Here is a 25802-nt window from a genome sequence, read left to right as displayed (position 1 = left end):
AGTATAATAAAGATAATAAGTTACTGGAAGAATATAGGGATAAAAAACGCCCTAAAGCCCTAATACAGCTATCTACCAAATTCTACTATATTCTGCCGTTTTCTGCTAATACTATAAAATTTTAGATATTTAGGAACTTTAACTGCCGGTTAAAGTTATCTAATTAGTTAGATCTGTGCTAAGACTTTTAACAGCTACTCTTTCTAGCCTAGTGCTTCCACTTAGCCCACAATCGCCCTTTATACTTAGTCTAGACATACTTATATCCCCTTTTATCTCCTTATCTTATATTTTATAATCCTATATTTATAAGCCTAGTGCTACCCTATTTCTAACTAAGCCTAAGGGTAGGCTTTCTTTTAAAGAGGGGGGTGATGTAACGGCGCTATCGCACGTTACCTGCTATATTCTGCCATATTCTACCGACCTATAATTAGCCCGCCTAAAGCTAGCGCCTTAGCGGCTTACCCTATATATTTGTTTACATCGGTCCTAGCGACCCCTTTTTCCTTCTCTTTAGCTTAGTATTTTTGTAATATAGCATTCGTTTAAGCTTCGGTTTAGAGGCATTTATTTAAGCTATAACACTAGTAAGTAAATTAAAGATATAGGTTCTACTTTTAACCTTAAAGCCTTTTAGAACTAATTACTAATTAATAGTAGATAGGTAGTGAAACTCTTTTATAAAGCTGCTTACTGCCCTTTTAATTAACAAACTCTATATTGCTAATAGCGTCGCCCTAAAAAAACTAAGCGCCGCTATCGCTTTATTAATACTCTCGCTTAAAGACTCTGCTACTGTTAACGGCTTTAAACGGCCTCTACTAGCCGCTTTAGCAGCGTTCCTTATTAAACGTCTTATAAGGTCCAGATCCTTTACCCTTTAAATATTATAATACTTCTTTCTCGCTATATAGGAGTATAATTAGCTTAATAAAGAAGACTTTAAGAAAGCTATAGATAAGGAATATAAGGGAGTTAAAGGCGTTAATATATTAGATAAAGGAGTAGGCAAGGGAGTTGGGCTCTAGCCCTCTATTAGCGTGCTAGATAGGCTAGGTTTAACCGTTCTATATAGCTTATTTAGATCTATAATATCCTTATCCTTATTCTCCCCTTTAGCATTAATATTAGATATATTAGAGTCCTTATTTTAGTAGTTCTACTCTAATGCCTTATCTAGCGCGTTATTAATTAATACGGCTATATAGCCACTAGCCATTTTACTAGCGAGCAACTTATCTAGCTAGCTAAAATAGGCAGGCTTCCGCTTTCTAAGAGGCCTCCTTTAAGCGTGCTTAAAGAAGTAGGTCTCTATAATACCTTCCTTATCTATTTATAAAACGTTAGTAATCTTATAACGGCCCTATTTAAAATATACGTTAATATAGGCCTCTTATTCGCGCCAGGTAGCCTTAAGCGCGTTATACTTATTTATATACTACCTAAGGCTAATATCCTAGCCTAATTTAGTTTTAATATAGCTAATAGAGTCGGCGTAGGCGGTGGCTTTAAACGTCGCGCCGTTTATCTCCTTCCCTACCCTTATAAGCAATTATAAGTACTCTAAAAAGGCTTTAATTAAGGCCTTTAACTATATTAACCTACTAGGCTTCTTGCCAGAATTAGCATCCTCTATTACCGCCTTCTTCTTCCATATCTTCTTAGTAGGCTTTAAAGGAGATCTAGCAGCCGCAGTATTAGATCCGCTATCCTTTGCCATATTTACCCTCCCTTACTTTATTATCGGCTTCTTTATAGGCTCTAATACACTAGATATTAATATTAGCTCGGTAGAGGTAGAGGCGGAGGTAGAGGCAGAGGCAGAGGTAGAGGATGTTATACTTAGTACGCTAGTTATAGGAGGGGTACTGGCAGAGGCAAGGTAATTAGCTATTACAATAGGTGTATAATTAAGGGAGAAGTTGATAATATTAATAAGGATCTAATTACTGCCTCTACTTAGGACATTTTTAACGTCCTCCACCTATAATACCTTATTACTTTTTCGTCCGTTCGCCAAAGAGCGGTAAGCCTACCACTTAAACAGGTCCCTTACAGCGATTCTACCAAACGATAGACATCCACCTGTTCATTCTACACCCCTGCAAGGCGTCAACTAGTGGCGCTTACAATTGGAGCGATCCGGCGTCAAAGATTCGAACAGGTGGAATTTTGGTGGTCGAAACGGTGGAATCTCACAGGTAGAAAAAAGTTACCAAACGAGGCCTTAGTATGGCGCGTCATAGTAATCCGTAAGCAACGGGGATCGGGTCTTGAAATGTTACCGATGTGGCCCGCGCGCGTTCTGCTGAATAGAAGCTCCTGAGGATTCGGCAAATTTCTGTGAGCCGCCATGATGTCTATCATGGAAAAAAAATCCATCACGACTTGAATATGCTTGCTGATTGATAGGCTCATGCCTCCTTGCCCGATGCAACAATGGCGGGCCATAGGTTCAAAGCTTCCCTACCTTGCTCTATTACAGAAAAGTTTCTATCTTCCCGTCAAGAAGCTTTCTTGCCCTTTCGCGACGGTTGCATCTAACCTTACATCGCAGCAGAGCCTGCCAGAGAGTTCTTCGACCAATAATGCAGGAAAGCGTCCTATCCCAGATAGGCAGTCTGTCATTGTTTCTCACTCCGTACACAATACTGTCAGTTCCTTTGAATCTTCTTCCACATCTGCATCCTAAGACTAAAACTTAGTTAGACACCTGAGGACATCATCGCGCATATCAAGCGATACTCCATTCCTATAGACCAATCATTCAGTGAGCCTCTTGCCATCTTCCTCCTCACTCCCTCCTTTGCAAAATGGCTCCTGGACGACGAGACCTTCCTCCGCAAAGCCCTACAAAAGGTGTACGGGCTCACTCTCGGTAACCCGGAAATTAATCAAACCATTCACACCCTAGTCGCAGTAGTTGATCGACTGCCGGCTCCAAGCATTACTGAAGACTCTGAAGATGGTGTAGACCGGGCCACTGTTAGGGTCAAACCACCCCCGGTGGCAGAAAATGGGTATGAAGGCATAGCGTACGCTTTGGCGGATGCTAACTACTTGCCATCATATACTGATAGCCAAGAAATGGCCGATCCCTTAGACGGGAGCCCAAGCACAATTACTCTGCACAAATTTCTTAAATTTGAGGATGAGCACAAAACCCAATCCTCATGCATTAACACAATTCAAATTCCTTTGGCAAATACAATATTTCATACTGGCTATTCTGCAACAATGTTCTCCCACCAGTGGAAAAAGCCAAAAGGAACGACGGATATCAATCTAGAGAAGAAGACACAGCTCAAGCATCTATCTATCCACTGGCCAGACACCTTCTGGGACCGAAGGTTTGTTACACTCTCGATCCCCTTGATTCCATTGACTGCACCGCGCTGTATAGAAGCGGGGATGGGAAACATAATACGCCGCGTTCTAGGATCCGATCAGAAAAGTATGACAGCATCACAAGAGTTGGAAGAGACTGTTCCTCAATATTTTAGTTCGCGTGGTATCCCGCCTCATTCAATGACAGTCTGGGCGCTTGTTATACCTCAGGATATAATTCTTCCTGTCGCCAACAAAATGACAGACCTCCTGGCCAAGGAGGTGCCGAACTCTGAGAACGCAGAAACTGACTCGCCTAATCTAAATTCTTTATTTACAGCGCTGTGGAGAAGGAATCCGCCGGGTTGGAATGATGTAGTGTGGTCAGCAGTGACACAGGGCGCACGTCTGCATCGAGTTTTGAGCGGAGGAGGTGGCTGGGGTAAGAAAGCTGGACTACTTTCATTAGACCCGGACATGTCCTACAACAAATTGCATCAAACATCTCGAGACTCTGCGCTAGAAACAATGGGTTCTTCTGAAGGTCTTTCCGCTCTGCATGAAGTTGCTAGGCCTGGCGAGTTCATACAATTCTTCGTGTCACCTTCGGATGGAGATGCCACTTGGAATGCTCGCACTAAGGATATTAAGGTCCCGCCAGCTAGCACTCGTCGTTGGTCATTAGAGTTTGGCACAATTTCTAGTAGTATCGATTCGATGCCTGAAAGCTCTTCTCAAGAAGCCGTAGAACCATCTAACCCACGAATTGCAGTGTTCAGAAAGCATTTTGGAGCACTATCGGAGGGTGGAATGAGTATTGCCAGATACTGTCAGTCGAAGAAGATGGGCTCGTGGGATGCTGTCATGTGCTCAAAGGTTGATGTGCCATATTCACGATTCAGCGCCGTCCGTTTCAAAGATACGAGAGATTCTAAGAACGCGAGCGGCGCGAAAGCATCAAGACCGGCAGAGAAATCAGACGATTCTCAAAAGCTACCTATCCACAAAATAGAATCGGCAGATCATCGAAAAGAACCATCTTTCTCATCAAACAAATCAAAGAATACTCAGGACACAAAAGGCCCCAAGTCGACTACATTTCTAGCCACTAGCTCTGACGAGATCAGGCTAAATGAAGCAATTGTTCTTTCTATTAGGCGAGCTCGATCTAGGGCAATCCGCTACTACGCCTCCCTCAAGGGGGGTCGTTTAGAAACGAGAATGCTACGTCATAAGTTAAAGGATATCAGCGAGGAGTACACGTCCCTCCGCAGAGAGTTTGCAATTGCGCTAAAGAGGAGACGCCTTCGAGACCGAAGCCAGCGAGGTACCGCCAAGCTTGACGCCCAACCCAACCGCGAATACAGCGAAGTTCCCTACGGCAGTTCCAGTTCTTCCGTTTATATAGGCTCTTCGTCTTCGACCGAAACCCAAGACAGCAGTTCAATGCCAGCCTTTTCCTCATCGACAAGCGACCAGCTAAGTAGCACAGGCGAGGCCCCATATGGCAATTCCAGCAGCATCCCAAGCTCCAAATCCAAAATACCCTTGATACTTGATCAGGCAAATCGCATATGCCGTGATGTAGGTTTACTCCACATTTGTGTTCGAAAAACTATCTATATGATGCTGGAACGACTACTCAAAAAACTCTTGGCACCCCGGATGCACGGCCAAGACGGCCTTGCCATTATGCACAAGCAAGTCCGCTTTGAGGGCTCAGAAGAAAGACTGCCAGCGCAGGAGAGAGTAAACGCGCCGGTATGCAAAGCTAACATCGCAAAGACTAGAGATTTTATTATTCTGCTTGAGGAAAAAACTGCCGCGCTCCGGGACTACAAGACGATGTTACCGCCATCGAAGGCGACAAGGTTTGTTAAAGATGTTCGTATGCTGGAGCCTAGCGGAAGAGCAAGGCGATTTATCCAGGGGTTGAAATCTTCTACGGAGAAGCCCCAGCGGAGGTCAAGACGAAGCATAGTGCGTTCAGTTCAGATTGAGAAAAAACGAGATGTAGTGCGTTTAGTTCAGACCGAGAAAAAAAGAGATGTAGTGGGTTTGATTCAGAAGAAAAAACGAGATGTAATGCGCGTGATGCGGCCGATTCGGAAGCAGACAAAAGGAGATGTAATGCCTTTGATTCGGAAAGTAATTCGGGCAGGGCCGCAAAGGGACTTAATTCGTAAGCATGTGGCCATCGATTCTGTCACGCCTGAGCTTCCGGCTCGTAGAACGCTTAGTCTTCCACGGCGGATTAGAGGGAGGGACCAGGCGACTTGGAGGAGCCAAAGCCCTATGCATGCAGGAAGGATGAGTGGGAGAACGCTTGATCCAGAGGCGCAGAAGCTGGCGGATGAAGTTGAGCGATGGTTGAAGGGGTTCTGAGGACTGAAAATCGGTCTCAGTGCATGAGCACAGCTGGCGTTATGAGCTTGGATTGAGTGACGCGCCTGAGAAAATTAATTTGTATTGATATGTAACATTAAGCATTTAAATACTTGTCTATAGAGGGGCTGTTTGATGAATCGTGGGGTGTTAAGGTCTTTCAATATAACACCAGAGACTTATGCAAATGGAATGGATTTACATTACATTATTACGGTCCACTATACAAGCCACAGTCCAGCTCAAAGTCTGTACAGGTTGCTTAGCTGCTTCTTGGATCACTTAATTGAATGGGGATGCAATATCAAACCCCAATCTTACCAGGGTTCTTGATATGATCAATAATTTTGCCCGGCATCAACCGAAGCGAAGTCCACCAACATATCTGCGTCACTTGAAAATAAGTCAAGAACAAAGGCCATAAACTAGCAGACCAATAATGTACAAGCACCCACTATTCCGTCCGCTCCGCTCCGCCAATACTGATGACTGACCTCGTTCCTTGAAAACCCTGCCCAACAAGGCATCGGGATTACGATCGCCCAACATGAGATTAAATTTCGTCACTCCACTCCCGCCCTGAAACATCCAAACCACAAAATCCTCAATTAAATCCAAAACCCCCTCACAAAGAAAGGATGATAAACTTCGCCGTCATCGGCACAGGCTGGATAACAGCCTCCTTCGTCACCTCGGCCCACGCCACCAACAAATGGCAGCTGCGCGCCGTATTCTCGCGCAAGGAAGACACAGCGCGGGACTTCGCCGCCAAATTCACCGCAGACGCCGCAATCCACACGACGCTCGAGTCGCTCGCGGCCGACCAGTCCATCGCCGCCGTCTACATCGCCTCGCCCAACTCGCTGCACTTCGCGCACGCCAAGCAGCTGCTCGAAGCACGCAAGCACGTGATTGTGGAGAAGCCCGCGACGTCGACGAGCAGCGAGCTGGACACGCTGTTCCAGACTGCCCGCGCGCACGGCGTCTTCCTGCTCGAGGCGTTCCGCCATCTGCACGAGGTCAACTTCAAGGTTTTGAAGGCGGCGCTGGGCCGTCTTGGCCCCGTCTATGGCGCCTCGCTGAACTATGCGGCTTATTCGAGCAGGTACGATAACGTGCTTAGGGGCGAGACGCCCAATGTCTTCAGCTTGGACTACTCGGGCGGCGCGCTGGCTGATTTGGGCGTCTACCCCATCGCGGCGGCTGTTGCGCTGTTCGGGGCGCCGAAGGCGCAGCAGTATTTCCCTGTCATGATCAGGACGGGTGCGGATGGCGGTGGGGTGGTGGTGCTGCAGTATGAGGGGTTTGCGGTGAGTGCGAATGCGAGTAAGATCTATACGAGCACCGCGCCGAGCGAGGTCTATGGCGAGAAGGGCACGTTGGTTATCCCGTCCATCACGGATATTGCGTCTGTGAGGTTCTTGGATCCGCGGAAGAAGGGGGAGAGTGAGGAGCTAGGAAAGGAGAAGGAGAGCCTAAATTTGAAGGAGGAGGCGGATGAGTTCGCCAGGATTATCGAGGAGAAGGACGGGAAGATGGCTGAGGAGTTGGAGAAGCTGAGTAGGGCTGTTTTGGCTGTGACGGAGGATTTGAGAAGGGCGAATGAGTTGAAGTTTAAGGTTGAAAAGGAGGGTTAGTGGTAAGACGATCGGACTTTCTAGGTGGAGAGGGGAGGGAGTGAACATATGAATGTAAAAAGGGGTTGAAAAGTTCCATAGACGGTTTTTGATGAGACCAACGGCTCACGGCAGCAGTAGATGTACGCCATTCATGATGTTATTGTATTGGTGAATCTCAACAATTGGGCTTTTTTAGACTAGTGCCGCTCAACTTCAGTTGTCACTAGGTCCCCTTGATGGTATGAAATGGATAAAGTATGACTGAAGTGGAGCTAAGCTAAATGTCCAGATATGCAGTACACAAGTGTTAGACATCTCTGTAGAATGGACAGATGAGATTGGTCTTCGCAAGTCTTCGGTAAAATGATACCGTCAGAACGCCTTCAGGAACTATTTGGATTAGACTTAGCTATGCTTTTGGAGGGAATGCCTATCGAGGATGGTATCAAATGGGCGTAGGAGAGGATCACTGCAGTGATTATTGTGGTGTTGAAGCCTCGAGAGATATGGCCTCAGCCACGAGAGTAATAATCGCTGTGAAGTCTGAAACGATTGAGGTTGAAGTCATGGTGGCTTAGACAACGTATTTCGATGAAGTTGTTTGTCTACGCCAGTGACGTGGGGAAACTAGAGTTTAACCTGGTAATCAGAAGCCATTGTCTTGCCGCCTTCATGCAGTAATACCAGAACAAGGGTAACAAGAAACTGTGTTTTAATGGCGGGAGGCGCATTTCATAACCAGGGCCGGGATGCAGAGTCAATATGTGTGAACCTTGTCTCTGTGCTGCCTCGGAGGTGTCAATTTGTACACGACAAGACATGGCATTTTAACAGAAATGGCTTGGTCGTGGCTTTAAGTTGATAAAAGCCGCAATTATGCATATACTATTTGATGGCGTTTGAAGGATTCAGGAATTAAAGTTCCGCAGATTCACGCGGCTGCATCAGCAGCGGCTGAATCCCTCTGTAGTCGGATTCGAAAGTCTGCTTCAAATAGAGATATTGGGGGAGATAGAAGTCAAGCTTGAAGAGCCAACGTATCAGAACCAATGGATTACAAATGGCTAGGAACAGAAACAGCCCTCTGCGAATTTGATTCCAATTCGTGGCTCGTGGCAGTCATTGAATATCCCCTACAGGTGCCAAGACTTCCAAGATAAGAGGCGCCTGCAGCTGCCCGGTGCTAATGAAAGATGTCGGAGTTGCATCGTGCAAAAACGACTGGCTCTTGCACTCAGCTCTTGGCTGTTTCAAGCTAGTTCAGCGGCCACAGGCATGAATCATGCCTGCCGGCGCCTCCGGAGAGAAACAGAGGCAAGTCTTTCACAATTCACGGCAACACCAAGCGGGCATGTCTCGCAGACAGAGAGCGAAACATGCGCCTTCCCGCGGTTGTCTCTTCCCGTTGTTATCGATTCCACCTTATCTGTGGGCGCCATTGATACTCCAAGCCTCCAAGAACAAAGACGCTAGAAAGATGGTTCGTTTAGGAGCATGCGGCTGGCTACAGTGGCGTCTGGAAGGTTCGTGTGCCCAAGCGACATTGAAAGTGACGGACCGAGAAAGTTCAAACGACCAACACACGCCACAGAGTCGAGATGAAGTGGAGGTTTGAGGGGTTGGGACGGTCAAGGCGGGTAGTCGGCACAAATACACTTATTTCAGCCTCAGCTCCTCATCTTGTCATATGGATAATTTGAGAATGCCAATTAAAATCATTGCCATAATTGGAACATGCACAGTTTATTTTTAAGCTACAATGTAACCAACGCTGTGTTTATGAAAGCAATTTAGCCATTAACATACCACTAATCCTGCTCTCCACCAAATAGATAGCCATTTATCGGATAGTCACCCAATTATGTTGCAGAGGGGGCTAACACAGCTATCGAGGTTGGTTTGTATATTGATGTTGATGTTGCGCTGCACGATGAAATAAATAAAACTGAAGTGAAGGGAAGATGTCACGGATAAAAGGTTTAATTTTATAAAGAAGCAAATTGCGAAATGTTGAGAGGAAAGGTCAGAGAGCGAATGGAGTGGGTGGTAATATTTATTTCTATTTCATGTGTCAGTAGGATATGAAACTAATAAGTGTTATGGAGAGAAACTCACGCCGCAGGTGCAGTCGCCGCAGGCGCAGTTCTCGCCGCATGAGCATCCGTCTCCGTTCATGATGGCTGATGTGACTTGGAAGTTGTGCTTAATAAAGTGTGCTTTGTTCAGGTGTGAGAGTTGAACTGGTATTCTGGTATTCTTGTGTTTGTTGCTTGTGCTTATTCTGTGATGGAGGGGCAGCCCACTTATGTACGAGGTTTCTGCGGTTGAAGCTAGTTGTGAAACTAACTGGTTCGGTAACAGCTCTTGCGCATCCTGCTCCTCCTGCAGTGGTGGTGGATGCATTGGTTTCTATGGACAAAACAACGCCCACAAATCCAGAACGGTGCGCTCTGAGAGGCGTTAACTTCACCGTCGAACGACAAGCGGGATAAATGGGTTCAACAATGCCAAAGCCATTGTTTTTCTGTGAGCCTCGCAAATGCTATCCCTTAACCCGCTGCTTTGGGCGCAGTGTTATCGATAAGGCCTGGCCAATAGGAGGCTCTTGTTTCAATGTGCACAGTATTCCTGCACGGCCCTGAAACTGGCCCAAGCGTTGCACCTCGCGGGTTAAGGGATACGAGCCTCAGGTCCTGGGTTGAGAGACGATGCTCGGTGCGCCTCTGTCATAACCCCCGTCACAATCCCTTGATTTCGTAGAACCTCAGGAGGCCGTCAGCGTTACGCCCAGTCCAAGTCTGGTCGTGTCTGTTCGTCAGCAAGGCATTCATGAGTGTTTTCACTACCCACCCCCCACCGCGAGTCCAAGGCGTTTTGCGCTTGCCATATAAATCACTCTAAGATAGCACCATCAAAACCGAGCCAACCTTAATGGACTTTAACATCACACGGGCGGTTATGTGGAGGCCCGAATACAGATTAAGGAGGCCAGTTGATTTTAGCCAACTGACCATTATGGCTGCATGATCTGCACCATCTCAGAGCCAAAACCCCTGCATTCACTTAGATCCGTAAAAGGAAATTAGATGCGCCAACTCTCCAAACGTGAATTAAGCCATCTATATATTTGAGAGAGGCCAATCTCTCTACCTTTTCTAGCTACAGTTAAGTCGCACACTCTTTTCTTTACTCTAGCGAGTCTGAGACTCTTTGTCTGTACCACGCTCATTTTCATTCACCATAGTCACTATTTCCCAGTCCGTATTTGACTGCTGGCCCTTAAAGTAACCATCCACTGAGATTCGATATCTTCGGTTCCGCCCTTTCGCTTCAGTGGAGTTCCACTAGATTCTACACCAAGCGTCAAAATGCATGCCAATACCCTCACTCTTGTGCTTGGCCTCGTCACCTCGCTCGTGGCTCCTACCTCAGCCTTCTTTCGAATGTCATGCCCCGGGCGTCTCGTACGGGAGCGCTTGGACCCTATCGTCAATCCGGGCGCCGTTTCCGGGCATTTACATACTATCTCTGGTGGTGCAGGTTTCGGTCCTTCCATGACATACGCTCAAGCACGTTCTGCTGCTTGCTCATCCTGTGAGATCAAGGAGGACTTCTCCAACTACTGGACTCCTCAGTTGTTTTATCATGCCCAGAATGGCTCATTCATTCCGGTTCCTGTTGTTGGTGATGGTAACGATCAGCATGGGGGCATGACTGTCTATTACCTGTGAGCCATTCAATCTATCCAATCCTTACTCAATATTGACATCATTTAGTCAGCGAGGCAACTCGGGCGAGAAGTTACACGCATTCCCCGAGGGCTTCCGCATGCTTGCTGGCGACCCTTTTAAGCGCAACTTCACCGGTGGCCTCGATGCCCAAGCCGTCAATTTTGCTTGCCTTGGTGCTGACAAGCCCGAGACAAATGGCTTCCCCAACTACAACTGCCCCGGTGGTCTCCGTGCTCAACTCTTTTTCCCTGCCTGCTGGAACGGCAAGGACCTTGACTCAGCTGATCATAAATCCCACATGTCTTACCCGGCCGGCCAGAACTACAACAACGGCCCTTGCCCGGCTGACTTTCCAGTGCATTTGGTTTCAATCTTCTTCGAGGTCTTGTATGACACTAACGGCTTTGCTAACGAGTGGTACGGCAACTCTCAGCCTTTCGTCCTTGCCAACGGCGACTCGACTGGCTACGGCTTTCACGGCGATTTCGTCAACGGCTGGAATGTTAACGTCCTTCAGAAAGCTGTCGATAACTGCCTTGCCGACAGTGGCCAAGTCAGCGATTGTCATGAGGTCACCACGTATACTGCCTCTGAGTGCCAGGCATGCCGCCTTCCCTCGGTGGTCAATGAACAGGTTGACGGCTGGATGTCCGCCCTTCCTGGCTGCAACCCGGTAACGAATGGCCCCGGACCAGCTCCAAAGACTCCATGTGCTGTAACGCCTCTTTCGCCTCCGGAGACGAATTTTGTCGACCTCACAGTCTCCAAAAGCTGGGAATACACTGGGTGTGGATCGGACAACTATTATTCGCGCACATTTACTGGCAAGTCGGAGTCGACGAATGACATGACTGTCGAGAAGTGCGTCGACTTTTGCAGCAGCAATGGCTACAGCTATGCAGGTCTTGAGTATTCTCGTGAGTGCTACTGCGATAATACCCTCTCTGCTGCCGCGGCTCCAAAGCCTGGTGTGATGGGCGCCTGCCTCATGAAGTGCTCTGGCGACTCGGGTGAGTTCTGCGGTGGTGGCTCTGCATTATCGATCTACCACAAGTGCTCTCCTGGATCTTGCAAGAATGCAGAGTTCGGAGTCTCAGGCAATACAACAACTCCAGCTAGCTCAGCTGCTCCTGTTTCGTCAGTGGTCCCTTCATCAACCATAAAGGTTGCTTCTTCATCGAAGGCGAAGGTTGCCTCTTCATCACCTGTAAAGTCTGTGGCAACTCCGACTAGTCTCAAATCTGCAACTTCACTCTCTGCGACATCGAAAACGAGTACCGTCGTACCAGTGCAAGCTGCCTCCACAACCACAAAAGCCCCAGTGTGCCCTCGTAACAACTGCATCAATCAGATCACGAACCCAACGGTAACCTCCCTTGCGAGCGTCTTCTGTAAGACCTATACTAGGACAGTTAACACCAAAACGGCCGCAATCCCAACCTTCCTCAGCAACTGCCATAACAGCCCTGTAACAGTTAGTTCGGCTTGCTCATGCTTGATGTACTCTCCAACTGCGACACCAAAGTCGAGGGCAAGACGCCATTTGGCCGCGCACCACCATGGCCATGCGCTCCTTCGCGAGTCTTAAGTGTTAGGGTATTCACTCTGACAGTATTCTGGGATAAATGCATTCATATATAGTCTGGCTTTATCATTGTATTTTCACTTTCTATCCAGGAGACAGATCCTTCTTCAGATTTATCCCGGAACAACTTCTTTTCTTATAGTATATATTACACTTTGATCGATACTGCCTGGTTTAGGCCTGGAGTAGTTGTTCTGGAAACTGAGTTATACAAAAACACTTGGGCTCTTTACAATCAATTCCCGGCAGAGATATGAACATTAGCTGTGCGTTGAAACTAGCTCCGGAGATTCTCGAATAACAAAAAGTCTTCGAGTGTGAATGAATCAGTAAAATTTTTGGGTCATATTTTTGACTTTCCTAATTTAATCCCTATCTGTATGCAGGTCCCCACCTTTGTTCCTTCATAAAGACGTCTTCAACAGGTCGACGAGCAAACCGAAATGATTACGACCCAATTTAAAGGCTTCGAATAGATTCAGTGTCACAATTAACCCTTCCCTTGATGGAAGTCCCAACCCGTCGGATTCGGGCCGGATACGATTATGGGGCTTTATCGGCGAAGCCTCTACAATCCCAGAAGTTTTCCTCACAAGACCTCTTGGGCATGCCATGGTATTATTTCATATTTCTAGTAACGTGTCACTCCTGGAGCTTTGATACGCCTTGTATCCTCAACCATCCATCGTTCGTTCAGAGTGGGGTAAAATCACGAAATTTCCTCCTTGTCGCTCGTCACTCTTAACCCATGCAAGTCCTGCCGTTACTTGAAGCTCCTTTGCTATAGTAACTTCTCTTTATCAGATCATGTCTTCTAATTCGTTCAGGACGATAATGATGCCATATTGCTGCCTTATGAATCATACGGATAAGCGGCAACGTGGTATTGCTTTTTTTATATGGAGGTTTGCGGGCATGTTCAAAATACATGGACGATGCTACAAAAGAGTGGCTGTATCCTGGTGAACTTGACCTTTCCATACCAGCTCCTAACGTAATTGAATATTCCCTGATTGTTATTTGAAGACTTTTCTAAAATGGCACCCTCTGTTGTCAGTACTATCGTGGAATCTGCTGAAAACACGGAAGCAAAGAACTCAGTTAAGATAACTATAGCCGCCAGGCAACCTCTCGAATATAGAGGAAAACTTGACGAGTTCAATTCGTTTGATGTTACTCCAGTCATTGGCAGAGAGTTTCCTGATGCTAAGCTGGTGGACTGGCTCCAAGCTCCAAACTCTGATGAACTCCTGAGAGACCTCGCCGTCACAAGTACGCAAATTCCCAGTCTTCCTGGAAAGCTTTCCAATTTCCCTAATTAACCATTAAACGTCCCCAGTCTCCCAGCGCGGCGTCGTCTTCTTCCGCGCCCAAGATGGCCTAACCAACGAGCTCCAAAAAGAGCTTGCTCAACGCCTGGGCGAGCTCTCCGGCAAGCCTTCAACCTCTAAGCTGCACATCCACCCCGTGAGCAACTCCCAGCGCGAGCTAGGCGGCAAAGATGACGAAATCAGCGTCATCAGCTCCGAGCAAGGCAAGAAGATTTACAAGAAGTCCTTCGGGTTCATCACCGGCATCCAGGACAAGAAGCAGAGCGCGAAGGAGGGCTGGCACAGCGATATCACTTTCGAGCCGGTACCTAGCGACTATGCGATTCTGCGTTTGACGGAGCTGCCGAAGACGGGTGGTGGTGCGTATTGTCCACCTATCTCTTTTCTCAAATCCCTCTCCCCCTTCCTCCCCCCCCGGGTTCCAACCCTCCAATTCTTCCGTTCCCAAACAAGCAAATGGATGAGTAAGGGATGGCTAAAATTCGCCCACAGACACCCTCTGGGCCTCGGGCTACGACCTCTACGACCGCATCTCCCCTCCCTACCAGCGCTTCCTAGAATCCCTCACCGCAACCTACGCCCAGCCGGGCTTCAACAAAGCCGCCGATGCCAACGGCTTCGAGCTGTACACAGCGGCGCGCGGCGCCCCCGAGAACGTCGGCTCTGAGCTCCGCGCCGTCCATCCCGTCATTCGCACGAACCCGGTCACAGGCTGGAAGTCCGTCTTCGGAGTGGGACATCATGTCGAGCGCATCAACGGGCTGACGGAGCAGGAGAGCAGGAGATTGCTGGATTGGTTTGTGCGTTTGATCGTCGATAACCATGATTTGCAAGTCAGGCATAACTGGAGGAATCTGAACGATCTTGGTGAGTTTGTTTTCTGTGATCCTGAATTGGGCCATTGAAGCTCTTTGGTGTGTGGCTGACATCCTCCTAGCTATTTGGGATAATCGTAGTGTGTACCATACCGCAACGCCTGACTACGAAGGCCTGGGTAATCGAACGGGCCAGCGTGCCGTCAGTTTGGGGGAGCGGCCGTACTTGGATCCAAATAGTAAGTCGAGGAGGGAGGCGTTAGGGTTGGCTGTGGGACAAAACTTGCCTGCGTGAAGGAATGAGCTTGAATACGCCAAATGGTTGGAACAAGGTCCTTTGCTTTCTGGAAGTTATTATTGCATAGTGTACGCCGTGGAATTGGATTGAGCTTGGTGTTGGCATATCATGCCGGGAAGGTTTCATAACGTTGAAGTCACTGGGACTCATTTTTGAAGCTGCTTGCAACTTTGACAAACCAAGCCAACGGAGATAAGCCTCATCATAGGCAGGCCAGGAAAGAATAAATGTGCAATTCCTCGCTCTAAAACAAGAAATAACCAAGATAGAGTACATTGCGCACGCGCCGGATGAAACTTCGATTTTTGCGTCCATTATCTACCCTACACGTCCTGCCATCCGTTCGTCTCCACTTCCCTGCGGTTCATGGAAATCTTCCGCAGAGAAAATACACTCGAGAATACAAAACATACAACATGCCGCTCCAATCGCGCAGTCGATTCCATGAGCTCCATGCGAGATAAAGAGAGGTAAGGCGGAAGTCACGATGGCGGCACCATCATGTCTTGACGGATTCGTGATTAGTGCAACATGTGAGGGTGGTTCAACAGAAAGTCCCATTTTCTTTACTAGCGCCTGTTCGGGAGGCCATGTGTGCAGATATTGATTGTCCGAGCTGCAGTCCCTCCATGTCTTGCCAAAGGCATCTAGCATTCGCTAGTGCTGGCTCGCGAGTTCATGAGAAGGGCAACAATAAGTCCGTAAAGACCTATATTCGGTTTTGTCAGCTAATTGTCTCGAATGTTCACTAGCATCAACGTTTGTACGAAAGACTTACCCAGAACTTCAGCGAAAATGAGAATCAGGATCATGCCGACGAATAATCTTGGCTGTTGTGCTGTTCCTCTGACACCCGCATCACCCACAATACCAATGGCAAACCCAGCTGCCATACCTGCCAAACCGACGGAAAGGCCAGCACCTAATTGGATAAAGCCAGTGAAAAGCGATGATTTCTGGGACAAATCGTTGGAGATCAAGACCGAGACGACGAGGCCGTAGATACCGATAATACCAGCCATGACAACAGGAATAATATCTGTTCGAAAACATTAGTATAATGTCCAGTCGCACAGGAGTGCTTATTTCACAGTTCTGACTCTCTTACTTTTAACAATCAAATCCGGTCGGAGAACACCCATTGCGGAAACACCAACACCGGCTTTCGCCGTCCCGTACGCGGCACCAAAGCATGTGAATACAATGGCTGATGTGCAACCCATCGCACCAAAGAAGGGCTAACAGAACTATTGTCAGCTTGTTATCCTGGTTTCGTGATGTGGGAGAGCCGCCATGAATCAAGGGGAGCTCCGAAATGCTCGTGGCGCAGACTGCAGATGGATGCAGGACCTCAATCCTCGGAAGACTTACAGCATAAACGGGGCTGCAGAAGACATTTTGTTAGCTTAGAAACATGTAAGGCATGCAGATAGGATGGCCAACGATCGCAATGTCATGATGTTGAAGCTTGACGCTTATCTCTGCAAAAGGAAAGCTGCCTGATAAAGAGAGCTCGATCGGAGACTCACCAGAGATCTGTGGCCATTTTGAAAGCTGTTTTGACTTGAAGCAACAGTAGCTGGTCGGAATGTGGGGAGTTGATGAGATGCAGGGGGTTGAGGAAGATGTTGGCTTGGGTGTCTCGTCCTAAAGAGAATGGTGACGAGGGCGAAAGTGCAAGAGGTTGGAGTTCTTCGCTTGAGGATTGCTCGGGTCAGCTGCACGTGACAGTGCTAGCGCGGAGCCTCTGCAACTTATTAGACGCTCCGTAATGAGAGACGCATCCCGTAGCGAGACGAATCTTAGGTACTTTGAATTCAAGCGACTCTGACTCTATAAGCGCATCGAATTTTCCCGTAGTTTTGTATCAATTATGTTGTGTGCCCACTCCTAAAACTCCTAGTCCCGGCTACTGTGAAAATTACGATCGCGTCATCGCCTTCGCACCTAATTGCGGAGAGCCTCTTTCATAGCATAACAGGAATCTCCTCCACTACAGCACCACAATCGAGCTCTTTTCGCCTTTCAAACTCATAGAACGGTTTGATCTGGGTTTCCGAGTCTTTCCCCCATACTAAGCAGTTACTGCAGCTCTATGGCGGCCGTGGCGCGCTGTGTCATGCGACGTCACCATATTGGTTGGTACCTCTGATCGAGCGATCAAGGATCCCTGGTCAAGGGGTAAGACAACTAGGCACATCCAGCATAATAATTACAGCGTATTACATCTTACATAATGTAATCGCTCTCTTTGGGCCTGTGGCTATCGCCCGTGTGGCTCTTAGGTCTGTGGCTAAGCGATGCCTTCCCTTCCTGCGGACGAAAGGTGTCCCTGCGTGCCGGAACAAAAAACGCTGAGCTGAACCTGGGCCTTGATCGATGGTGAGAGAACGCCCGACCAGCGCCAACATGTTCGGATAACGCTTTGTAGTAACTAGCAATTCGACGAGATATTTGGTGATTACTGTATCATACGACCTTCTGAGTGTAGTGCCCTGTCTTGGTGTTCTAGTAGCATCGTCATGAGCAGGAGGCAAAATCACTCGACTATTTATTCGTGTTCATCTCCACACCCCTCTATGAAATAGAGATATGATAGAAAATTATATCGAAATGGAAACACTTCATGGAAACATTTCTACCGATGTCCAAAGCAGTGACATTGAGAGTGCACATCCACACCTTTCCAGATCCAACGCCGATGCCGACGGTCCTTCCCGACACGGCTGAACACGATGGCCGATACTCAGATGGTAACCATACAACACTCTCTGAATTCCATGTTATCCACTCATCGTTTGAACTCAAACCCACACCTTGATATTGCGGATTTTGAGGCCCTTTGCTGTCCGCTGGTATGTTTGAAGTTGACATTGTATCAAGAGCAACTGTACCAATATTAGTGTGAAGATACGAGCCTGTGGTGTCGAATGACATGTTATAAAGCATCTTGCCAACATCGAGCGTCTGTAGGCACGCGCCGCTGCTGGCGTCCCAGATCTTGACTTTGCGGTCATACGATGCCGATGCGAGCCGAGTCGAATCTGTTGAGCAGGCCATCGACTTGAACGGCGCAGCTGTGGCGCAGCGGCAGGAAGGCTGTGCAAATAGCGTGGCTGGATTTGAGCAATAACAAACATATCCCCGCTTCCTGCTGTCCGCTAATCTGTCCATTACTATAAGTGAATTCACTTCACCCTACCCCTAGATCTAAAACAATGCTTATATGGCTACTTATTTAACATACTTCACGCCTATTCTGGCCCGCTCTGCTTTGTGCCCGCTGTAGCGCCTCATCATACCGAACTATGTTGATTGGCTTACGTAGGTCGTTGAGATCGCAGCTGCGGCTATACAGGCTTCACAGCTATGAAGGCGACGGCGCCGCTATAGCCTTCTCGCCCGACAACAAGCAGCTCGTATTGGTAGGAAGAGATGGGGTTACACTATGGGACACGGCTACAGGCAAAGAGCTATACAGGCTTTACAGCTATGGAGGCGACGCTGCCGCTATAGCCTTCTCGCCCGACAGCAAGCAGCTCGCGTTGGTAGAAAGATATAAGGTCATACTATAGGACACGGCTATAGATAAGGAGCTATACAGGCTTCACGGCTATAGAGGCGACGGCGCCGCTATAGCCTTCTCGCCCGACAGTAAGCAGCTCGCGTTAGTAGGAAGATATAAGGTTATACTATGGGACACGGCTATAGGCAAGCAGCTACACAGGCTCCATAGCTATGGAGGCGTCGGCAACGCTATAGCCTTCTCGCCCGACAGCAAACAGCTCGCGTCAGTAGGAAGATCTGAGGTCACACTATGGGACACGGCTACAGGTAAAGAGCTATACAGGCTTCATAACTATGGGGGCGGCGACACTATAGCCTTCTCGCCCGACAGTAAGCAGCTCGCGTCGGTAGAAAGATATAAGGTTACACTATGGGACATAGCTACAGGCAAAGAGCTATACAGGCTTGACAGCTATGGAGACGTCGGCGCCGCTATAGCCTTCTCGCCCGACAGCAAGCAGCTTGCGTCGGTAGGAAGATATAAGGTCACACTGTGGGACACGGCTATAGGTAAAGAGCTATACAGGCTTCATAACTATGGGGGCGGCGACACTATAGCCTTCTCGCCCGACAGCAAGCAGCTCGCGTCGGTAGAAAGATATAAGGTTACACTATGGGATACGGCTACAGGCAAAGAGCTATACAGGCTTGACAGCTATGGAGACGTCGGCGCCGCTATAGCCTTCTCGCCCGACAGCAAGCAGCTCGCGTCGGTAGGAAGATATGAGGTCACACTATGGGATACGGCTACAGGCAAGCAGCTATACGGCTTGACAGCTATGGAGGCGACGCCACCGCTATAGCCTTCTCGCCCGACAGCAAGCAGCTCGCGTTGGTAGGAGATATAAGGCTACACTATGGGACACGGGCTACAGGCAAGGAGCTATATAGGCTTGACAGCTATGGAGGCGACGCCGCCGCTGTAGCCTTCTCGCCCCGAGCAAGCAGCTCGCGTCGGTAGGAAGATATAAGGTCACACTATGGGATACGGCTATAGGCAAGCAGCTACACAGGCTTAACAGCTATACAGGCGACGCTGCCGCTATAGCCTTCTCGCCCGACAGCAAGCAGCTTGCGTCGGTAGGAAGATAATAAGGTTATACTATGGGACACGGCTATAGGCAAGCAGCTACACAGGCTTGACAGCTATGGAGGCGACGCCGCCGCTATAGCCTTCTCGCCCGACAGCAAGTAGCTCGCGTTGGTAGGAAGATATAAGGTTACACTATGGGACACGGCTACAGGCAAGCAGCTACACGGGCTTGACAGCTATGGAGGCGACGGCGCCGCTATAGCCTTCTCGCCGACAGCAAGCAGCTCGCGTCGGTAGGAAGATATGAGGTCACACTATGGGACACGGCTACAGGCAAGCAGCTATACGGGCTTGACAGCTATGGAGGCGACGCCACCGCTATAGCCTTCCTCGCCCGACAAGAGACAAGCTCGCGTTGGTAGGAAGATATGAGGTCACACTGTGGGACACGGCTATAGGTAAGCAGCTACACAGGCTTTACAGCTATGGAGGCGACGCCGCCGCTATAGCCTTCTCGCCGCCCCGACAGCAAGCAGCTCGCGTCAGTAGGAAGATATGAGGTTATACTATGGGACACGGCTATAGGCAAGAGCTATACAGGCTTGACAGCTATGGAGGCGACGCCGCCGCTATAGCCTTCTCGCCCGATAGCAAGCAGCTCGCGTCGGTAGGAAGATATGAGGTTATACTATGGGACACGGCTACAGGCAAAGAGCTATACAGGCTTAACAGCTATGGAGGCGACGGCGCCGCTATAGCCTTCTCGCCCGACAGTAAGCAGCTCGCGTCGGTAGGAAGATATGAGGTTATGCTGTGGGACACGGCTACAGGCAAAGAGCTACACAGGCTTGACAGCTATGGAGGCGACGGCGCCGCTATAGCCTTCTTGCCCGACAGCAAACAGCTCGCGTCGGTAGGAAGATATGAGGTCATACTATGGGACACGGCTACAGGCAAAGAGCTATACGGGCTTGACGGCTATGGAGGCGACGCCGCCGCTATAAGCCTTTCGTCCTACAGCAAGCAGTTCATGTCGGCGTCAACAGATCAGACCATTTTTTCGGATGCGGCAACACCAACGACAGCAAAATTGACACTATCAGGGAAGAGTAAAGTGCCTTACAATCTCGACGAGACTAAGGACACAGTGAAGGCCCAGTCCTTATATAACGCTGGGAAACCTATGGCTCAAGTTCAGGACGTCTTGTCTCATATCGGAGGTGGCCAACATACAGTGAATGTCCAAGTTAATTGGCAGCTCCGAGAATACGTCCGCGATGGCCTAGACGAAGCGCAGGATCTTGCGACGGTCTTAACGATCACAGGTGAACAGGATAAAGCATACGCTTGTTCCTGTGAAAACTATGTGAAGTTTGCATGGGGAAAGAACATCAGCATTCCTGAATTCTTCCGAGCTTTTACGGCTTCGGAGTTTATCTCTTCAGCCAAAGCGCGTAAGTATCACCTTTTCGGATTCAAGCGACACTAACTGTAGCTTACATCATAGTCTCTTCTGGAGTCAACCGATTTATCTTCCAATCCGATCAACTTACAGTATTCGCTGACGTCGAATCTTCCATTCTCCTTAACGGATCCGAGAAGCTCACATTCCGAGTAACCGCAGGGAGAGATTGCTTAGTCGGAATTTGCCAATGCATATTGTGGCTTGCCGCTGTCTGTAGGCCTCCCGAACAAGGCAGCGTGTATGCTTCTAGCGCAGCTTTCGAAAAAGTGGGTTTGGACCGCTTTGTAATTCGAACGGAACCCTCACGACCTCTTCCTTCACCGGGATCCCCAACTACCGTTGGTTGCTGCTGGCTCAATATGTTTGATGGAGGATATGTCCTCGCTCAGGGTTTCCCCGTACCTACGAGAAACAGTGGCCAAGGGATTGAGTCGCCGTTCGACATGATGATTGAGCAAGCTATGACGTATCATACGATCAGCCGTAGAGGGAGCATAATCCTGAAGGGTAGCCACACTGCGCTTGTTCCAATCTTGGTCGACGGTATTGGAGCCCCTGATCAGTCTGAAGAGGTGCAGTGGCACCTCATTGGCAGGAAACCAAAGTTGGTTCAAGTTGATCTCACCGACGTATCTAAGCGAGCCGAGGGGTACTACTTGACCGACGCTACGTTTACAACAGAAGACCCGGATCTATATTGGGAAGCTATCGACAAAACATGCTTGAAAATATTGCCTGTGAAGAGTATTCAAGAACTCTCCGGAAAGCGAATGTTTGTGGGGCACTTCCCAAAGGCTCAGGTCCTGCTTGGGACCAATGAAGCAGGATACGAAAATGTTGAGGCGTCAGACGCCAAACTTGTAAGAGGAAATGTGGTGGATTTTGGACAGGCTATCAACATTGCTATGGGCACGAACTTTGGTACTGCTGGCATATTCAACATGACGGGCAGTACGACAGTTCGGCGTACGAAATACGACAATACGCCGAAGCAGGTCCCAGCCTTTATTGGCGATCTGCTACGTAATAGACGCAGTAGGCCACATATTTTGTATGACGTTGAGAAAAAGACTGCCTGGATGATACCGGAGGCATGCGTTATCCTGTACCTAATGCACCGCTGGGCTTCCTTACAGGAGCCACCATCAGTCACCGACGATCAGCAGGAGGCACCCGAAGAGCCTTCTTCTCAACACAGTGACCGATATCAACCGTCTGATTCTCGGCAAGAAGATCCTCTGGAGCTGCAGGAGAGTTCTCTTCTGAAATGCATGCCTTTCATAGGAGCGTCTTGCGACGGCGGGAAAAAAGCGGCAGATGCTATTTGGACCAAGTTTTCTCAGCTTCAGGAACTTCCCAAATATATACGTTCCGTTGAAAAGCCAGAGAAGCCGGTGTACGTGGCGAACATCGTCGCCAGGATGTATTTGACTATCGATTCATTGATCGAGCATCAGAAATGCAAAAAGCCAGGTTTTTTAACACGTCAAAGAGATCGTCCTTACATGTGGGGGTATGAGCTTACAGATGTCGCCGAACTCAATGAAGCGTGTGCAAAGGGGGTTCGCATAGACAAAGCGCGATCTGGAGGCTGGTACGATCTCACCGAGCCGAAGTCCGAAATCGCCATACTTTTTGGCAGGAAATTCGGCGATTTGATTAAGTACGAGCGTGGCCAGACACTTTGCCACTGCTGGAATAGAGTACCCATCGGCAATTACTTTCTCTCAGCTGAAAGCGAAGCTCTGAAATACCTCCTGCGGCGACTGGATCAAAGAGGTCTCCCCAAACTCTTTCTTTCTAACAAGCATTCCGGGAGTAACAAATGCGAACACCAGAAGTGTGAGAACAAAGCCTGGCCTTGTTGTAATATGGCCTTGCAGCTAAAGTCGACGGCACCAAGGGTAATTATTGAGGGAGAGGAGGGGGAAGCGGTGGTCATCGGAAAAGCTGTTACAAAGCTGAAGAAACCCGCTGGCAATGGCTTCCAAGTTTCGAAACGGAGGCGTTCAGAGGGCTCAGTCGAGCCTCAAGGGGTCAGTGGGCGCTTGTCCGAAGCAAGTGAACTACCAAACAGAGACCCCAGTGAAGAAATATTTCATGGAGGGGCTGAATGCAACGCAGCCGCTGAACCCGAAGAGTGCGACAGCTCGGATGATGCAGAATACTTGAGTTGTGACGAATAGCAGACACGACCTCCTATTGTCTTCTGGGAATGGAACACCAGGAAGGGAACGAGAGGCAGCTTCCAAGCAGTGACAGGCAGTGACAATGAACGCTGTGGCAACAATGAAACCGGACACGTGGTCATGGACACTTCTAGAAACGGCAAAAGACCACCTTACCACTGCTTGGCGCAACAATTCCCCATGTACGACTGTTTTTAATCCCCTACCACACATGTGACGTGGCGTCGATAAAGGACCCAAATGCCACCGTTTCTGCCCAAAATGCCACTGGTTTATTAGCGGGCCACCCCTTTAAAATTTAGTGGCCTTCGCGCCTTCGCCAGAAGGCTCTTGCGCAGCAGACGATACAGCGGCATTACACGAAAAGGGGTAGGTCGGAATCTGTATTATGATGGATCTAGATCCCTATTCATAGTCTCACGCTCACGATTCGTCCGTTCGAGTTCTCTTTTTTGATCGCGTTGATAGAAAAGGAGGCTCTTCGCTTTGGATATTATTCCCCTCTTTATCCCCGCTTGGTGCAGGTCTTTTGTTTCCCCCCAGTGGACTTGTCGTGACGTTGATGGTGATATTTGGAACAGAGCTAGATGTTCCGAACGTAAAGTTATTATTTGTAACTTCCCCCACCCAGCCTTGCTCTTGCTGGTGCCCGCCTCTACATCTTGAAAGCTGACCTCTTCATTATTGTTTGCTAACCAAATATGGGAGAGGATTGCGTAGGCTGGGACGTCTTTATCGGTGGATTCACGAAAGACGAGGTCGCCGTCGGGTTTGCGCTCCAAGAGGCGCATCGTGAGGCATGAGGAGCGGGCTGGGCACGTTCTCAGGCAGACGTTACTCGAGTAGCACGTTGAGCATATCGGCGCAAAATCTGTATCTCAAGCATCGACGAAGAGATGTGTTGCTCACGAAAAGACTGCCTGGTGGTTGTAGGCGCTGCACACGAAGCTGCATTCGTGGCGCAGGCTCGCCGTCACATGGCAAAGACAGCCACAGTTCACAGAGACATCCATAATATCGCTCACTCTACGGGTAGCCTATGGACTGCGCACTGAGAATCCTGGGACGAGTTAAACCCATCGTTATTGAAATGCCGCAAGCTGTTTGGTGATCTTGCAAGGTTCGTCATTCAGGGTCACCCGCCGGTCACTTGTCGCGTTAAACAAGCGGGACTTAGGTCCTAAATGGCGCTAAGATCGTTCTGTGAGTCCTTTACGATGAAGAAGAGCATCAGACAATATTAAGTTACTAATTATACAGCAATAGGTCGCGAAGCCCGCACGAGCCTGCCTCAAACTGATCCACGCTGAAGATTCTCCATCCCTCGTGCGGCAATCTCATCTTCCGCAACCTGCACTTCTCATCCGCGCAACTGGGGGCTCCGCTGGCTCTGGCGATCATCTGCGCCACTAGGGCGATCATCTGTGCCACTGGGGCCATCGCTGGCTCTGACGCTTCGCTCATCCGGGCCACCTTGGCCGTTGGCTCTGGCGCATCTGCCTCTAGCGCAGCACTCTTGCGCTTCCGACCACATTTCCTCTTGTCCGCAGAGGCTTCCTCTACCTCTGGCACAGCACTCTTCGGCTTCCGACCACGTTTTCCCTTGCCTTTAGCTTCTTTGGCAGCCTCTTTCTCAGCACGCTTCGCTCGTGCTTCCTTAAGGTCCTATAGCTCATGACCTTCGCCTTCCCCAGTACCACTAATTTGGTCGATCGTCGAACTTTGGCTTCGTTGTTAATTGTAATCAACAATCGAATTTGGTCCTGTTAGAGGACACCCTTGGCAAAGGATATTCAGGCGGCATTGGCGAGCTTCTGTACGTGCCTCTGTAGGCTCTGTTTACTTATCTTATCAAGCGTATAAGCATCCTGTTTAATAATCAGATTTTGCAGCGACATAAGAGCCTCTACTAACACGGGCGTCACGAGAGTTTGCAGGACTTTGTCTTGCGGATGAGGCCCCACCTTTACCTTACCGGCTTTTGGAATGGTTAGTTCAGCGGGAGGCTTTAGTTATACCGTCCTATTCCCGTTATGCGGAGAAAAAGTTAGTATATATTATAATTACGGCTCTATCTAGTTGCCAACCTTCTTCCTATACTAAGTGTACGTAAGTAAATATACAATTGTTCTATAATATTTAATTTATCTTTAACGCTAAGTATACGCGTCTTATAATTCTATATAACTATCTAGTTTTTTATTTAATCTGTTATCCCTTGACCCGTCAGCGTCCAACGAGCAAGTAGTCCGTGCGCGAACACCAGTTTCAAAACAACGCGTGCACCCATAGATTCCATCAATTAATTACCTACTACAATGCAAAATACCGTTCTGTAAGAAGGATAAGTGCTATTAACCTCATATCGAGCGACTTAACTCCCCAAAATTGGGCGTATATATCAAACTACTATAAAATTATTCCTCAGTGCGGGAGTTAAATTCAGCACAATTG

General features: G+C 48.7%; 8 protein-coding genes across 8 annotated transcripts; 5 read left to right on the top strand and 3 right to left on the bottom strand.

Moving 5' to 3' along the window:
* The first annotated feature begins 2354 nt into the window (after positions 1-2354).
* On the top strand, positions 2355-5911 carry K441DRAFT_625466 (uncharacterized protein). The gene is made up of 2 exons (XM_067646105.1): positions 2355-2656; positions 2713-5911. Exons 1-2 carry the CDS (start codon positions 2420-2422, stop codon positions 5713-5715), a joined length of 3240 nt encoding a protein of 1079 aa, XP_067510671.1. The 5' UTR covers positions 2355-2419; the 3' UTR covers positions 5716-5911.
* A 192-nt stretch (positions 5912-6103) lies between these two features.
* K441DRAFT_650792 (oxidoreductase-like protein) lies at positions 6104-7657 on the top strand. The gene has a single exon (XM_067647097.1). The coding sequence runs from the start codon at positions 6354-6356 to the stop codon at positions 7350-7352; it is 999 nt and encodes a 332-aa protein (XP_067510670.1). The 5' UTR covers positions 6104-6353; the 3' UTR covers positions 7353-7657.
* A 2748-nt stretch (positions 7658-10405) lies between these two features.
* K441DRAFT_692022 (WSC-domain-containing protein) lies at positions 10406-12995 on the top strand. The gene is made up of 2 exons (XM_067652526.1): positions 10406-11061; positions 11111-12995. Exons 1-2 carry the CDS (start codon positions 10703-10705, stop codon positions 12651-12653), a joined length of 1902 nt encoding a protein of 633 aa, XP_067510669.1. The 5' UTR covers positions 10406-10702; the 3' UTR covers positions 12654-12995.
* A 692-nt stretch (positions 12996-13687) lies between these two features.
* Positions 13688-15575, top strand: K441DRAFT_710973 (putative alpha-ketoglutarate-dependent taurine dioxygenase; the record flags this gene model as incomplete). The annotated part of the gene is made up of 5 exons (XM_067653895.1): positions 13688-13702; positions 13757-13922; positions 13990-14340; positions 14474-14848; positions 14919-15575. The coding sequence occupies 5 exons, from the start codon at positions 13688-13690 to the stop codon at positions 15089-15091; spliced, it is 1080 nt and encodes a 359-aa protein (XP_067510668.1). The 3' UTR covers positions 15092-15575.
* Positions 15576-15741: 166 nt separating this feature from the next.
* Positions 15742-16332, bottom strand: K441DRAFT_530622 (vacuolar ATP synthase 16 kDa proteolipid subunit; the record flags this gene model as incomplete). Its single annotated transcript, XM_067642176.1, has 3 exons — positions 15742-15803; positions 15873-16133; positions 16203-16332. Coding segments are annotated over 3 exons (453 nt in total), but the record flags the coding sequence as incomplete, so codon positions are not given.
* A 1249-nt stretch (positions 16333-17581) lies between these two features.
* Positions 17582-18011, bottom strand: K441DRAFT_650787 (uncharacterized protein). Its single transcript, XM_067647096.1, has one exon. It carries the CDS (start codon positions 17966-17968, stop codon positions 17672-17674), a length of 297 nt encoding a protein of 98 aa, XP_067510666.1. The 5' UTR covers positions 17969-18011; the 3' UTR covers positions 17582-17671.
* Positions 18012-18708: 697 nt separating this feature from the next.
* On the top strand, positions 18709-21183 carry K441DRAFT_531511 (WD40 repeat-like protein; the record flags this gene model as incomplete). The annotated part of the gene is made up of 2 exons (XM_067642207.1): positions 18709-19251; positions 20353-21183. Coding segments are annotated over 2 exons (1374 nt in total), but the record flags the coding sequence as incomplete, so codon positions are not given.
* A 3823-nt stretch (positions 21184-25006) lies between these two features.
* K441DRAFT_457705 (uncharacterized protein) lies at positions 25007-25357 on the bottom strand (the record flags this gene model as incomplete). Its single annotated transcript, XM_067641752.1, has 2 exons — positions 25007-25111; positions 25169-25357. Coding segments are annotated over 2 exons (294 nt in total), but the record flags the coding sequence as incomplete, so codon positions are not given.
* Positions 25358-25802: the final 445 nt, after the last annotated feature.

Source organism: Cenococcum geophilum (genome assembly GCF_001692895.1).
Source record: "Cenococcum geophilum 1.58 unplaced genomic scaffold K441scaffold_1, whole genome shotgun sequence".
NCBI classification, from domain to species: domain Eukaryota; kingdom Fungi; phylum Ascomycota; class Dothideomycetes; order Gloniales; family Gloniaceae; genus Cenococcum; species Cenococcum geophilum.
The sequence above is the reverse complement of the archived record's forward strand: the minus strand, read 5'-3'. Positions and strand labels throughout refer to the sequence as shown.